We start from the raw sequence: 16,867 nt of genomic DNA on the forward strand, positions 1-16,867 counted from the left end.
AGAGGGGAGGAGAGGGGAGGAGAGGGGAGGAGAGGGGAGGGGAGGAGAGCAGAGGAGAAGAGAGGGGAGGAGAGGGGAGGAGAGGGGAGGGGAGGAGAGCAGAGGAGAAGAGAGGGGAGGAGAGGGGAGAAGAAGGGAGGAGAGCAGAGGAGAAGAGAAAGCTGTACACAAAGAGAACCCCTGAGATCAGAGGGTCCCCTCATGTACTCAGGTGAGTATAGATCTGGACACGCATGTGAAGAAACTACCCAAGGCTAGGCAAAGAATCACCCAAAAGGATTAGAGATAACAGCGTCTGATACACACACAAGACTTAGACTACTGCTTACTCCTACCAGCAAGAACGGAAAACCCTAAAATTCACACAACAGGTCTTGCCTCAACAGTTGGGGAATAATTGTCCCTAGACTGAGCACTGTCCCAATCCCACCTAACAAGTCTTAAAAGCAAGACTCAAAAGGACAAAACCATTTCCATTCAGGAACCCTGGTGGCATAGTGGTTAAGAGCTCGGCTGCTAACCAAAAGGTTGGCAGTTCAAATCCACCAGCTGCTCCTTGGAAACCCTATGGGGCAGTTCTACCCTGTCCTGTAGGGTCGCTATGAGTCAGAACTAACTTGAAGGCATCTAACAACAACAACAACATTTCCAAGTAATTTAACCGTGTCCCAGAATAAAGCTCAAGAATATTCAGAAGAATACAAAAATATCAGCACCCGAAGAGGTAAAATGCAAATTACTACCACCAATTAAAAAAAAAAAAAAACCAAGCGTGCGAAGAAGCAGGAATATACCACCCACTAGGGATTGGCTGAGACTCCTTCTTTTGGAGACTTTGCAGCCAGTTTACTTTCCCAGGCTTCACGCTCTGATGGTCCTTGGAGATTTGCCTAAGTTGCAGGCCCTTGCAGTCACTTCTCTCCACACTGCTCCAAAGTTTGCTCTTTACTGACCCAACCACCAGTATTCTCCTCCTTCCCTCTCACCGTAACATTTCTACGGTGAACGAATAACCCTACCTCCTCACTCTTCTATCAACCATTCCATCCATCCTTGCCTGAAAGAAGCTTGACTCTACCCTGAGTTACCTGGTTCTCTGCACCCTCTCTAGTCGACCCTGCTTATTCTCCACCTGTGACCCACACCAGGCTTGAGAGGAATGCTCAAAATCACCCTCATCCTCCTTGCTGCTTCCAACACCATTATTTCTCCACCCTTTTGTGAAAATCCCTACATTTTCTTGTGCACCTGGCACCCATTAGCCCATCCTCTAGTCCTTGTTCATATCATCAAACAATGGCATCTTTTATTTCATACCTCATTTAATAACACATTCCTGTATCTATAGCACCAGGAATAGTGTCAAACATACTAAAAAAAAAAAAAGTTGCTGTTGAGTTGACTTCAACTCATGGCGACCCCATGTGTGTCAGAGTAGGGTTTTCAGTGGCTGATTTTTTTCACGTAGATCACCAGGTCTTTCTTCTGAGGCACCTCTGGTGGACATGAACCACCAGTCTTTTGGTTGGCAGTGGATCCCATTAAGCACTTGCACCACCCAGGGACTCCAGCAACCACACAGTGCAACTCTTAGCAAGTATTTGTGAATTCAAGAATGAGCGGAAGGCTAAATGAGCGTCTAAGGGCTGTTAGTTACATCCATATGCTCCACTCCTCTGGGTATAATAGCTCGGCTGACTATAAGGCCACCTACTAGAGCAAAACCATTTCATTCCTTCACTGTATCATTGTAACTGAACTATGGTTTAGTATTATGTCTGTGGTTTGTGCCGATTACTGTTCCCAAATGATGGTTCATCTGCTGCGAAGCTGAGGATTCTGTTCACTAAATTACTCAATAATCCTGAAATCATCCTTCTTATGGGGCAACTTTTCTCAAAAATTTATCTCACTGATTATTTCTTAGAAAAATTTTGCCTCTTCTGAGGAACTTGCGTATTTCCTCATATCTGTTGATGTAACATTCCATGGCTCTTCTCCTTGGTTTCTTGGAGGATTATAAACAGATTTTGGGCATGAACCACCAGTCTTTTGGTTGGCAGTTGATCCCATTAACCACTTGCACCACCCCGGGACTCCGGCAACCACACAGTACAACTCTCAGCAAGTATTTGTGAATTGACCCTGACAGTTAACATGTTTACTAACCCCCTCTCTGCATTTTCTATCCATCGCTTATCGCCTATAAGTTCCTTTTGCAAAAAGCTTTAAATGAATGAATAAACAAACAAACACTCCAACCACTAAAATGGGAAGAAAATATGATGACTCACTCTGTACGCTTGTCCAAGACCTCCATTATCGGCAATATTTTCTCCCAATGTATTAATTCCATTGAGCTGTTAAAAAGAAAAAAAAAAGACCTTAATTGCATTCGAATTAATTGTTAAGAAAAGCATCAACAATTCACTTAAGATTTAACGTATGTAAAACTTTCCAAAAGAACGGGGATGACATACGTGCTGTCCACCTGCAAGGTCCCATGAAAAGTTTCCATACTGGTACACCATGCACTTGGATTGTTCTTTAAAATTATTTGCAGATTGTTGACTCCACCAATCAACAAGGTCTCCATCCTTGTTAAAATTTCTACCTGTAATAAATTTATTTAAGTAAAATGGCAACCCATTACACCAAAAATTACAATAAGATGTCTTAATTCAAAGTCCAAGGACTGAAATACCATGGTGTGAGACAACATTAAATTGGACAGATCGTGAGAAGAACTGTTGTCCTTCCTCATTCACAGGGTTGATGAAGCCTGAACTGCCAGGTGGCTGATGTACTTGATATGTCTTCCTTTTTGTTGTAATAAAAATACAGGTGACCCAACATTCGCCAGTTCAACATTTTTTACATGGACAATTCAGTGACCTTGATTACAAGAATCATAACGTGCAACCAGCCATCACCCACATTCATGACCCACTTGACTCCTTTTATCTCAGCTGAGGGGACCAAAGAAAATGCTCCCGAAATTGTACCTTGTTTCTGGTTGCATGATTTTCACCTGAAGCAAGTCTGCTTAATTTGATATTTTAAGATTTTAATAAGGCAACAATTGTATTCTGGGGTTCACTTATTATTCCCATATCCGTCATGAGATACTGCAGGCTCACAGCTTCTCTCTACTTCAAGCAGGAAGAAAAAGCCTCCTTTTCCCTCTGATTTCCCTGGAGCTTTCCTGCTAACCCTAAACTACACTGATCTTTTCCCTCTTTGAGTTCCAAATAGCACTTACGTATGTCATATGTTTTGGCACTTAATTGTATCATCTTTTGAATATTTCTCTCTGGTATATGGAATGAAAGGAAAGGGTTGTGAGGGTTGTGAGGTCAAGGTGCCTGAACTCACATCCTGGTTCCATCAATTCCTAGCTCTGTAACTTGGAGAAAGTTCTTTCTGTGCCTTTTTTTTTTTCTATTTGAAAAATGGAAATAGTGAGAGCACCCACCTCTTAAGATTATTGTATAGTTTAATTGAGTTAATCACATAAAATATGCAGTCATTATCACATAGTGGATGTTCAGGGAATATTGACTGTTATTACTGATCGCATGTGTGCAAGTATTCCCTTCCTATTAAGCGTGTAAACTCATGATGGCAAGGACCAGTGCTTCCTTGGGATACCTAGCATCATGGGTGGCACTGAGCTGATACTTAGTCCTTTATGAAACTGTACCTTTCCTGTCTCCTTTCCTTCCTGGCTCTCTAGACTCGGGACTCATTAAGGCTTACTTATCTTCTCTCTACTTGTGAACTCATCTTTGTCATAGCTTCAGTCGTCACCGCTTTACATACATCTCATGTCTTTACGTACATCTCAACTTTCATTGAAACGATAAATTCATTTCACCACTTGGGGCAACATAGAAACATTTAAGTGCCTACTGTTTGCAAAGCCCTGAACTGAATTGTAGGGGTAAGGTGGGGAAAAAAAAACAGAACAAACCAAACCACTGATGACAAGCAGCTTAAAGAGTCTCATGGGCACCGCCACTTGGATATACAATACTTTCTGAATTTGCATCTGATTTCTAATTTTAAGACAGGAACTCTGTCCTTTAAGAGTTTGGAGAAATGAGACATACACAGTCAAGAAATAAAAGTATGCATTATCACTATGTTAAAAACATCACAATATTAGCTCAATGTATTTGTTTTATTCCGTCAAAGTAAAGCGCACATGGCTTTTCAATATTAGAAATTTTTTTACATTCTCAAGCAACAACTTAAAAGGAACACTAAAAGTGTGGGGAATATACAGCTCAACGATACACTGGTGAATGTGTTTTTGTATTGATTAATGACTCTTAATCCTGTTTATTAGAATATATCTCAGCCAAAGCAAAGTATAAACTGCCCTTTACCATTGTCATCGAAGCCATGGGTGATCTCGTGTCCTATGACCATGCCGATGCCCCCGTAGTTCAGTGAGTTAGGCTGTTGGGCGCTGAAGAAGGGGGGCTGCAGAAGGCCAGCTGGAAAGACTGCAAAGGAAGAAGACGCTCAGGATGATTTGTGGCATTATTCTATGAAAACAGGCCTGGGCTTGGCTTCTTGCCTGCTAAGCTGTTGTACACAAGTCAGTTTCCCTTAGTTGGTTACAAAAATCTTCTATGATAGAAATGAATGCAGGTCTTTTATTACTAATGACAACAAAGAGTTCATCCAAACGTAGCTCTGTAATCTATGATTTATAATTCCAGTTCACACCTTACAATCTCTCTTAAAATTGTTTTCTACTGCAAGGAGTTCGGGCAAGGAGTAATTATAATCTCCAAGCAGAAGGTCCTTGTCCCATTGTAAAAATTTGGATGCAAGGAGAAATAGTTACTCAATAACACACATAGGACTTTTAATGCTGTCTCTGCAATTTTATTTATCTACAATAGTTTATTTAATAAACAGAGCCACACAATCTGAACTATCCCTCAATCACATAACCCTATTTTCCTTTCATTGAGGCACCTATAAATATGCTTATATTCTCTTTATTTCTTTGTGACATCTGCAATAACTTGGCAACCTTCTCCACGTAGATGCCTCACAAACTCTTTGAATTTAGCATGTCAAATACCAAAATCACCATTTTCCCTTCTAAGCCACCACTTTCTTGACTGTATTATTTTTGCTAGTGGCATCTGAAGTATCTTAATCATCCAAAATGAAAATTTTGTATTTATTTTTGGTGCCTCCTTTCTTTTGCAGTCTTTCACAGTCTACATAAACAAAGACCAGGTCATATACCTTTCTTTCCAGTCACATGTCTTATGTTTGTCTCTCTCTCCCTTCTCAGTCTTGCTGTCACTATCCTAGCTCAGAATCTCATTCCGTCTCAAGAATCACTTACACTAATCTCCTAACTGGTCTTCCCACTTCCTGCCTCGCCCAACTCTAATCTATCCTAAACCTAATCTACCCTCTTAATCTATCCTGCAGCTAAGGTAATCTTCCTAAAGTGCAACTCTGGTCATTATCACTCCCATGCTTTAAAAAAAAAAACCCAATGGCTTATCATTGCTCTCTAAATACAAAATCTTCAGCCTGGCCTTTGATGCCATCCATGGTCCTGCCTACTTCTCTAGTCTTCCCCATGCCTTTTCCTTCCCTATCCCATCCCATCATCCTCATAGAACGTATACACCCACCAAGCTATACTTACAAATTCTCTCTCTACACACACACACTCTCACACAATTTTTTTTTTTTTTTTTTAGAAATATACAGTTCCGGAAATACACTAATCACTGGGTCTTTTTTCTGTTCTCTTGGAATACATTTCCCCTGTTTGATTTTTAAAAAGATCATTGCTTTTGGACCAGGATGTTTGAGGTGGCTAATCTTTGACCGCAGAAAGAAATTAAAATTAATGTTCATATGTTAATAATTGTATCTCTTTATGTTTTAAAACGCTAGTCTCCACTAACTAAAACACCATGCTCTGTAATCTAAACACAAAACAAACTTTAGTTCAAGATTTATCCCATGCAAAGCCCTGGGTGTTGCTACTGGGATACAAAGAATGTAAGAGAAGGTCCCTGACCTCAAGAAACTTAATATCTAGTTAGCACAGAGTAGCAAATGTTGTTTCTTTGCCTTTCAGGTGGGGTGAATATGACCTTAACTGCATGGGTTTCAGAGATACATATTAGATATTTAAAGGAGACTTTACAAATACTGTGTCTCTAGATCTTCAAAAACAAATTAAGAAATTTGTTTTAGCATTCAAATGACAAAAAAAAGTACTTTTGTCCTTAGAGAATTCTGATGAAATTTATACCTCACATGTAGCTGCCTGAGCTATCAATGGTGCCAAGAAATTATTTTTAGCCTAAAGTATAAAAATTAAGTGCAATACTTTATTACCTTAAAGTGAATGCTATCTCCCACACTATGTGCTTTGATTAAAATCCACCCATTATATAAAATGCTCTTATGAAACGTGATCCCAAGACTAAACATTAGCTGTAAAGATCCTGCTGCTTTAATTTTACCTTGATATGCCATTCTTCGGAGCCCTGCTGGCACAGTGGTTAAGAGCTCAGCTGCTAACCAAAAGGTCAGCAGCTCGAACCCACCAGCAGCTCCTTGGAAACCCCACAGGGCAGTTCTACTCTGTCCTATAGGGTCGCTATGAGTGGACACTGACTCGACGGCAACAGGCTTGGTTTGGTCTTGATATGCCATTCTTTAAGCAAGTGATACAATTTTTATGGTTCATGTTAAATACTAGTCTTCAAGTTCAGCACTGCAAATTATGATTTTCCCCTTTCACTCCGTCAGCTAAATTTCTGAGAGAAGGATTTCCCCCATTAGTCTGTTACCAGTAGACTTCACAACCATTGTTTCCAACGCTTAGTTGTACAGTTTTTCTGTTCATGATTATCAACAACTTAGTTAATTAAATAAGTCATTGGTCAATGAAACAAAAGATTGTATCCCTCTCCTTTCCCTAGTTTATTTATTTATTTATATTAAGGCCATGATTTTAGAATCTTCCATATAAAGCTCGAGCCTGCAAACAGGTAAAATCAAGTTTTTTTGGTGGAAAAAAAAAATAAACATTCTTTTTTATAATAACTGGAATGGAAACATTTTGGAAACATTTACTCGTAATTTTCAAGTCTGAAAAGAATATTCCTAGAAATGAGTAAGGCACTTTAGGAAGTTTAATTATCTCAAGGTATTCATCAGGCCACCCAGGCTGTATACACTAAATAACCCATACACTCCCTGACACTGAAAAAGGGTGATTGTAAAAAGATCCCTGGAACATTTTTAACAAAAAGGGAGAATGCAGCAATTATAAGACTCCCCATCTGAAATGATCATTTTCTTGGACAATACTTTAAGGTTTAATGAGATGGTTGAATACTGCCTGAAACTTACATTCGACAAAACATTCACGTGTGGCTTTCTTAATGGCAAAGAAGGCTCCTGGAGCTTCAAGAAGCAACGTGAAAGGAAGCAGAACCAGTGAATTAAACAATTACAGTATTATGAGGAAAGCATTTAAAATGGCTTCTTGTGCTGGAAGTTGCCTCTTGTTGTTGATGTGAAGTAGAAGGGGTACATAAAATCTGAAACGTAGCCTACATGTGTGAGTTCTAACAAAAACTGGTGGGAAGTGAATTAAAAAGTAGAAATTATTGATATGAATAACAACTTATTTTTTAACCTAACAATGTAAAATGACCAATCCCATAAGAAATTGTAAGTGATCTCATTTTGTGTTATCTGGGGCATGGGAAGGCATTGTGAGACACACAGTATTTTATACCAACTTTGTAATTTTGTAATGCACATCCTACCAAACCCATTAAGTCAGTGTTGCAGAAGTATGTATGTATATGTGTATGTATGTATGTAGGTCTGTACAGGCACACACAGTCCTATCAAGGAGAAAGATGGAGAGATATATCTTCAATTATTTTTAGTTAAGACAATCCCCACTTTGGAGGTTTAAATGAACTGTCACAGAGAAAGAACGCACACATCAAAGATTTCTCTTCTTGTGTGACACTTCCTCCTTCTCTGAACTGCTGTTTTTAGCAGACAAGCATACGAAAAGAGGTTAATTTTATTTCATATTTCCATCAGCTCAGTTTATCTTGACACACTTTAAAAAGATCTTTCTTATGTATTAAGGATGTTTATTACAGACAATTCTTGACTATTCAGAGGATAACTGCCTACTTCGTGAAATGGTAAGCCACTTTCACTCTTTTTCTTTTTGCTGTGTGCTTGTTTGGTTTGAGGGTATTAAACTAAAAATGAACACTCTCAGGTCCAGCATGATCAGGGAACCCCTTAGGCAGACCAATTTTGAGTCACCTGCAGGGATCTGGGGTTACTGAGAGTCAATCATGGTCCCATCTTGACCTAAACTGCCTAGATCTGCTCTAGAGAAAGGCTGAAGGGATGAACATGCCAGAGTGGTCCCAAAGAGGATTTGTCAGACCCTTGTCTGGGGGTCATCAGCTCCTGGTCTGGTAGGATCAGGGGCCTTCCTGAGCTGGTTTAAAATGAAACTTAATACATCCTAATGCAGAACTGACATCTTGGCTGCCTCCCTTTGTCCTTGGGATTCCACTGAAAGTTAATTACTCTGTTTGATGCTAAATCTTCAGTGAACTAGATCCTACACTGACAGAAGTAGTGAATATTAAAAAGAAGTCTTCAAAGTGAAGACCGTCCAGCAATAAAGGCATTTCTAAGGAAAGTTCTGAATGATTTCCAGGAATACCTTATAAAGGATGGACTGCATAGATTCTCAGTTGATCATTAAGCAGGCTCTGGTCTGAGTTTAGGTAATAATTTCCCTAGCTGGGAAACATATTAGCCTAGACTTTGAACTAATTGGTTTTAACCCAGGTACGCATGCCTTTATTATTATCTATATGTTATATAAAGGAGCCCTGGTGGTGCAGTGGTTAAAGCGATCAACTGTTAACCGAAAGGTCAGCAATTCTAGATCACCGGTTCTCCACTCGGTAGGAGAAAGACATGGCAGTCTGCTTCTATACAGATTCATAGCCTTGGAAATTCTGTGGGGTCACTGTGGGTCAGAACTGACTCAACAGCAGTGGGTTTGGTTTCTTGGTTACTTTGTATAATTCATTTTCATGTCATGTAGCAAAGTAAAATTCCAGATGGATTAAAGTTTTACTCCAAAAATAAACACCACAAAAATACTAGAAGAAAACGTAGATAAATTCTTCATTTAACTCTTCCTAGGCTTAAAAGCAATGGGGGAAAGGTATTATCAAACAAAAGAAGGATATAATTTCTTTAACCCATACCCGCTGCTGTCGAGTCAATTCCCACTCATGCCGATCCTACAGGACAGAGTAGAACTGCCCCATAGGGTTTCCAAGGAGCTGCTAGTGGATTTGCACTGCCAACCTTTTGGTTAGCAGCCAAGCTCTTAACCACTGCACCACCACAGCTCCTTTAAAGGTTTGTTTTTTAATCAATGATAAAAATCTTACAGGATTTTCCATCATTTCCAACCTAACTGGTAGCAAAATTAAAGAAAAACGAGGCTTAGGGAAGACTCTGAGATATAAAAAGAATAGTTTAGAACAATGCTGAGATTATCTTCCCTCTTGATTTTGGACCACACTTAGAAATGAATAGCTGGACAGAATACAACTGGAGAAGCTTCCTCTACTGTTTTTTTTAGAATACCTCTGGTAGCACTGAATCAGTGGGTGCTTTCTACATACTAAAACCTCTTGAAAAAAAGAGCCCAATTTATGTCATATTTAAGAGAGACAGAGTTTAAAGATGAACAGGTCTTTCCAGAAGATAAAAATTTTTTTGTTGTAGGTCATTCATTTCTTCATTGCACCATTCACTCATGTATTCAACCTCCATGCGCACTGCTGTGGTATTACCACTAGTGAACACATAACTTTTTTTCTCTTTTGATTAAAATGAAATCAAAAGGTGGTTAAATCAATGCAATTTCATATGATCTATCCTAATATATTTGACCTTTCAATGTTCTGAGCCCCTTGAAGCTTCTGGAATGAAGATAATACAGACTAGGACTATCTCCACTATCTCCACTGGAGCCAGCATACAGAATTGCCAGGAAAACTGGATCTCTGAAAAGGTGGCTCTTGAAACGTTAAACTAGTCTAAGATGCTGATGCTTATAAAGTCTTCAAGTCAATATAATTTTATGGAGATATATTTAAGGGACTTTAAATTACAACAAGTACTTAGAAATAAGATAAACCATTTCAGTTACAAATGGAAATATTGCAAAAGAAACAAAACTGCTTAATGTGATTTGTACTAACTTCAGTTGTGCCATTATAGTTAAAAGTTATTTGGAGCATTTAGTTTCAAGAAGCATATTTAATAAAGCAATAACTCAGCCTCAGCTGTTTTTTTGAGGTATTGTAAGTCAGTCATGCAATGCACTACAGGCTGGGAAAAAAGAGAGAAATGTTAAAGAATTATTTAGAAATACACCTTACCTATCTGATTTCTGCCTGAAGAATAAAATGCATTGACTACAGCTGCTCCGCTTATCCACCTATGGAAAACATAAGAACGTGTTACAAATGATACTGCATTATCTACTTCAATCCACTCATCACAATAAAAATGTTATTACTGTTCCTACTTGAATCTTATCTTTCTGTGTCTGAAATATGATCAACAAATTAAAACTAGCTCACTGGGTGAGAGAGCTCATTTAAAAGCATTTCATTTCTTTAAAAATCAGCATAAATCCAGGTCTGCAATCTACTTCATTTGCATGAATTTTTATGGAGGCATCTCTGACGGTGCAAAACTCATTAAAATGTATCCTTCAAAAATTGCAGTGAGGTAAGATTATATTGAAATGCGTTTGCCTTTATGTTCCTGATTCTAGGTAACTATGCCTACAATTTTAGAATAGTTGACAGAATATTAAAATACAGGTATTAAAACTTCAGATTCAAGTACATTTAACAATATTTTAATTCATAGTTTACAAAGAACCTTTTTGGAAACAAATGATCTCCTTGGCAGAGAGTGTAGCTTGGAGTCACATGCCTCCAATTACTGCCTTTTAAAACTGTTTTTTAAAATGCAACATTCAGCTAATTGAACGAAGGTATATTTTCGTATGACACCTGTAAAACAAAGTCCAGGTGGCTCTTAAGTATACTGGTCTATGTACACTGTAATTCGGTCTCTGTATAGAATCTGTTGTTGTTGTGTGCCATCAAGTCGATTCTGACTCAGAGCGATCCTACAGGACAGAGTAGAACTGCCTGATAAGGTTTCCTTGGCTGTAATCTTTACGGGAGCGGATCACCAGGTCTTCCCCCACCCCCAGCCCCCACGAAAGGCTGGTGGGTTTGAACTGCAGACCTTTCCATTAGCAGCCAAGGGCTTCTAACCATTGCATCACCAGGGCTCCTTATATACAGAGTCTGAAGATGTATTTAAAAACAGTCCCTGACTTCAGGAGACTCGAGTGGAATAAATGAGAAAGACACATAAATAACTATAATACAAGACTGAATGAGAAAATGAAACCAAAAACCAAAAAGCATTCCCCTGAATGATGATAAAGGGCAGCGGTGAGCTAAAGGAGAGGTGCCAATATTCTCATGTCTTTGTGCTAAGATGCTCTGAAGACTGCATATCAATAATCATGTGTTAAGCACTTTCGTCCAACAGAAGTACTATTTCCATCTCAACAGACTATCATATACACGACTGGACACTCAAGGAAAATGGACACCACTTGACTTCGGATAACCTCTTAAACGTCAGCACACTGCACACATCTAAGACAATCACATATTATTGTCTAACGGCTTCATTGTAGCCACTCCACTTTCATGGTGGCATTTACCGTGGCAACTGTCTTCCTAGCCACAGAAGTTTACAGTAATTAGTACAATGGGGTTACAGCAGAACTGTTTCTAGACCCTGCTTTGCAAAGTAAGCAGTACAAGGTCAACTGCACAAATCAGCATTTTACCTCTACTTTCAGTAATTAGAAATGTCAGCTAGGATCTCTGAAAAACAACCGGGGGAGGGCCATGTATCGCACAGGTCTGATAAATTCTGAATGCAGATGGGCTTTCTCTCCAGTAACATGATCCAGACTTTCAAAGATTTGGGACTTTTTTTTTTTTAATGCAGGCAACATTTCTGTGAATTTTTCTTCAGGAAGAAAATAAGCTTGAAGATGGGAGGAAGAATGGTTGATCGATGTGTTTTGTTGTTGTTTTCAAAGGGGAAAACATTTTTAAACATGGACGAGACTGATGTATCAGTCCTCTCTGAACACAGCTGAGTCATCAGTACTTCACTGTTTCTTGCAGGTTGAGGATGACAAGCAGATAACTTTATTTATTTTAATTAAACTCCACTTGCTTCCCACATGATTTACCGTGACTCACAACAAAAGTATGTGTTCGTAACCCCAGGGGTGTTGGAATAAAACCGAGAGACCAGAAACTATACAGAGTAACTGGATCAACAAATTCAAAAATACGTACTTATAAAAAACAAAAACGATGATCAGGAAGAATAATATAGTAAGAATAGGTTTATGTATATTCACACAGTGACTATGATTCAGGTTCAAATATGCTTCCAAGTTGCCTAACAGAAAGGGCAGGATGGAAATGTTCTCATATTGCTCTCCAGCGGGGGGAGGGACGCCCTTCCTTGCAGTGATTCTGAGAAGATTCCTGATGTGTTCTCAACATTTTGATAGCAAGTGTAGAGGCAAATTTTATATGTAAACACCTTATAATTATTTAAATTTTAATGGTAATAAAAGTTAATTTAACGTGTTCCAGGTCTCGGTGGTTTTAAGGTTCAGTCTCATAATTACAGACTTCTGACTTAGTGACAGTAAATGCTGTATGGAATTTTCTGGATAATCGCAAATAAAATATGCAAATAATTTGGTTCTGGAAACAGTCAAAAATGCTAATAATGAAATAGAAAAGAAGGTGCCAATCTAAAATGTTTTACTTTTTTGTCTTTTTAACTAAGTATATTATAGAGAAGAGGAACAAGATGCATGAAACTGTTTCAGACAGCAGCAGATCTCACAAGCAGGACGGAGACGAGGTGTCCATCCTATTACCCATCTTGAGTTTATGGCTTTTATAAAAATAAATGTCCCACCTTGTTTCAGTGCCTTGCTGCTGCTCTCTTGCAGTACTCTGAGGGGCTCAAGATTGCATTTTGATCAATGCTTATAACTTTCCAGCAGGGGAAATGTCCACTGCGAATGATGCCTCCAAGAAAATAGGTAGCTATTTATGACTAAATAACACTCGAATACAATCAGAATTACTGTGGTTCGATTTACAGAGCACTGTCTGCCTTTTCTTCCTGGAGATCCTTCACGGTACATCCTCATACCACCCTTGTGTGATTATCCAGGTTGAAAGCACTGAGCATTTTGTTCCTGGGAATGACCAGAACTTGAAGTACTGTGATTAGATCATTACCTCTTAAAGAAGGTAATGGTAACAGCTACAGGCTCAATGTCTAATAGTTGTGGTCAGTCATGAAACAGCTCACTATGTTACTATAAAAACGAAACTAACAGGGCACAGAAAATACTTTCCAAATTAATGATGACATAACAAAAATTCTAAGTTCTTTTGACTTGGATGCAGTTTGAAAGTTTCAGGAGAAGCTTCCATTTATGGAACACAGACAAATTTGGCCCTGAACAGCAGCAGAGAGAAGAGAAAGTGTGCAAATAGAAGAGAAACTCAAATGGTGGTATTTCTTGCCCTCAAACAGTGGGAATCGTGGGTTACCTGAAGGTACCTTGAAAGCATGGATGCCAGGCACTAACAGCCTCTCTAGAGAGTCTCAGACCCGAGAGAAGAAGCACAAACCATTCTGCTCTTGGATTTCTCTTCTTGCCTCCAGTGTTACTGTGAGTGTGTGAGTGTGGGTGTGTGTGGTGGAAAGCAAAGACTAGGAGAGTGAGAAATAAGAAAATTTCTCAGACTTCACTTTGTCAGGTAAGCTGATCCTTGTTTGGAGACATTCGACAGTGGAACAAAAAAGGGTTACTGCAAGCAGTGTGTCCCTCAAACCCTCAAAGCTGAGTGGACAATGAGGGTGGGAGATACGACAGAAATACCCTTGAGAGAAGGACCCGGTGTTTCTCTTCTAACTCTTACTGCCCTGAGGAACCTGAGTGGTGATGAAATGCAAGCACACTGACATCATTTTCATGGTAGGGAAGGAAAGAGGAAGTCAACAGCCTGATCCTTTGGCCATTTGGTTAGAATAAACCCCCTAGACTGCAAAAACCCAAAAACCAAACCCACTGCCACTGAGTCGATTCCGACTCATACTGACCCTATAGGACACAGTAGAACTTGCCCTTAGGGTTTTCAAGGAGCAGCTGGTGGACTTTTTGGTTAGCAGCCGAGCTCTTAACCACTGAGCCACCAGGGCTCCAGACTACAAAAGCACTTGAAATAAATTTCTCTTTCACCCACTCATGTGTAACTTCACAACTTAAAACTATTAATGCCCCTTTCCCTGTAAGTGTAAACTTCCTCAGCATCTTGTGGTCTCAAAGCAACTCCTCTGAAATCCGTGGTGCGACATCATGATTTTTTTATGCCTTCCTCATGTATCTCTGCGTGGAGAGAAGAAGGGTCATCTCATAATTAAAATCACTGTAATCCTTTACATTTATTAATACTGTCCCATCAAGACTTCAGTGTTTTGTATATCTTTCAGACCACCCATATAAAATAGATGGTGCCTCCAATCTGTGGGTGTAGGAAGTGAGGCACTTCACGATTATTAAACTCTTCTTCCTAATACGCATATAAACTAACTGAGCCTGCTGGGAAAAGAATATGCAAACTAGGGAGAAAGAAGACCGTCTCATCTCATCTTCCAACTAAATTCTCTACGTCTAAGCTGTCGGATCTGCATTTAACAGAAAAGTTCATTACAATGATCAGGTGAAACTTCCATGAATATTCATGACTAACCCTCCCTCCAATGCCATTTCCTTGCCAATCTCTTTTAAAACTAAGGCGCTCATTTTTTACTACTGCTTCATACTCTGGGTTCCTTCCTACCAGTAACAAACTTTAGGGTGCTGGCCTCTACACCACCCTGAAGTCATTCTAGAAGACCCACCATGACCAGGCTATAACAACAACAGCTACCTTTTAATGATCACCTGACTTCTGTGCATAGCCCTGGTGGCGGGGTGGTCAAGACTCCACTGCTCACCAAAAGTTCGGCAGTTCGAATCCACCAGCTGCTCCTTGGAAACCTTATGGGGCGGTTCTACTCTGTCCTACAGGGCCGCTATGAGTTGGAATTGACTTGACACAACAGGTTTAGCTATTTTTTTTTTCTGGTTATGTGCCGGGCCCTTTACACAATGTTACTGTAATCTGCACAACAACCCTGCGTTGCAGAAGTAGGTTATTATCCCCAGTTTATAAGTGAAAAACTGAGGCTCAAAGGTATTATGCAAGTTACTTAAATTCACACAACAAGCGGCAGGGCAGGAATCGTAACAGGTCTGCCGACCCCACCGCCCTTCACGCCAACATCCATAGCACATGCTCTTTCCACTTGTTCCATACAGTGCCACTTTTTATCCAAACGCCAAGTATAGCAGGAACAAAGGGCCTCACTAAACTGTTCACTGTTGTCGCAAAACAGTTAATAAGATAACTGAAGTACTCTGAGTGACTTATCCAGCTCTGTCTGTGGGATAAGAGCCAGGACTCCCATTCTGACCTTTACTTTGGGGAGAATCCATTTCTCTTTCAACAAAACATAATAGCAACGACTGCTCTGTTTGTCTTCCTAGAAGTCATCAGTTGGGGTTCTAACTGTGGCAACTGGGTAAAATCTTTTTAGTCTTCTATTACTCTTTATATATGGATTCTGCATGTATATGTGTACACAGTCACGTTGTTGTTGTCGTTAGGTGCCATTGAGTTGGTTCTGACTCATAGTGACCCGTGTACAACAGAACAAAACACTGCTGGGTCCTGCACCATCTTCACAATTGTTGTTATGTTTGAGCCCATTGTTGCAGCCACTGTGCCAATCCATCTGCTCTACTTTACCAAGCATGATGTCCTTCTCCAGCAACTGATCCCTCCTGATAATGCGTCCAAAGTACATGAGACGAAGTCTGGGCGTCCTTGCTTCTAAGGCGCATTCTGGCTGTACTTCTTCCAAGACAGATTTGTTCATTCTTCTGGCAGCCATAGTATAGTTAATATTCTTTGCCAACACCATAGTTCAAAGGCATCAATTCTTCTTTGGTCTTCCTTATTCATTGTCCAACTTTCACACGCATATGAGGCGACTGAAAACATCATGGCTTCGGTCAGGCGCACCTTAGTCCTTAAAGTGACACGGTCATGTGTGACTTGCCAAATTCAGACAAATTCCCAAATTTGGGAGCCACAACATGTGGGTGACTGGATAATTTCTGTCAAAATTTTATTTTGGTGACTTTTCCCAGTTCATAATAACCCTTGTATCTTGCAGGAAACAACTGAAATCTCTTTCATTCCATCCCATATAACTCTTAACCCTTATATAACTTGGCCTTACAAGTCCATTGTCTGCCTAGCCCATTAGAAGGTAGCTCCACAAAGGCAGGGCTGTTCCATGTTTTGTTCTCAATTGTATCCCTAGAGCTTAGAAGTGTGTCAGCACTCACAAAATATTTGTTGAACAAATGACTAAGTTTTGGGAACAGGCCGTGGTGTATCAATTTTGTCCTCCAATCCCCCAAGTGCCATCCCATCTCATTCTGTGAGCCAGAAGTGTGGCGGGCACAAGGCCTAGG

At 39.7% G+C, this 16,867-nt stretch overlaps 1 protein-coding gene across 2 annotated transcripts in view; it reads right to left on the minus strand.

Annotated features, from left to right (window-relative positions):
* MME (membrane metalloendopeptidase) overlaps nucleotides 1–16,867 on the minus strand; it is a 95,726-nt gene that overhangs the window by 6,534 nt on the left and 72,325 nt on the right. For both annotated transcript variants that reach the window (XM_004379174.2, XM_004379173.2), the window contains exons 17-20: nucleotides 10,515–10,573; nucleotides 4,392–4,511; nucleotides 2,481–2,614; nucleotides 2,295–2,360 (exon numbers count right to left, since the gene is read on the minus strand). In XM_004379174.2, coding sequence (XP_004379231.1) covers nucleotides 2,295–2,360; nucleotides 2,481–2,614; nucleotides 4,392–4,511; nucleotides 10,515–10,573 — 379 coding nt within the window. The remainder of the gene's footprint in view (nucleotides 1–2,294; nucleotides 2,361–2,480; nucleotides 2,615–4,391; nucleotides 4,512–10,514; nucleotides 10,574–16,867) is intronic.

This window comes from Trichechus manatus, unplaced genomic scaffold (assembly GCF_000243295.1).
Source record: "Trichechus manatus latirostris isolate Lorelei unplaced genomic scaffold, TriManLat1.0 scaffold00062, whole genome shotgun sequence".
NCBI lineage: Eukaryota > Metazoa > Chordata > Mammalia > Sirenia > Trichechidae > Trichechus > Trichechus manatus.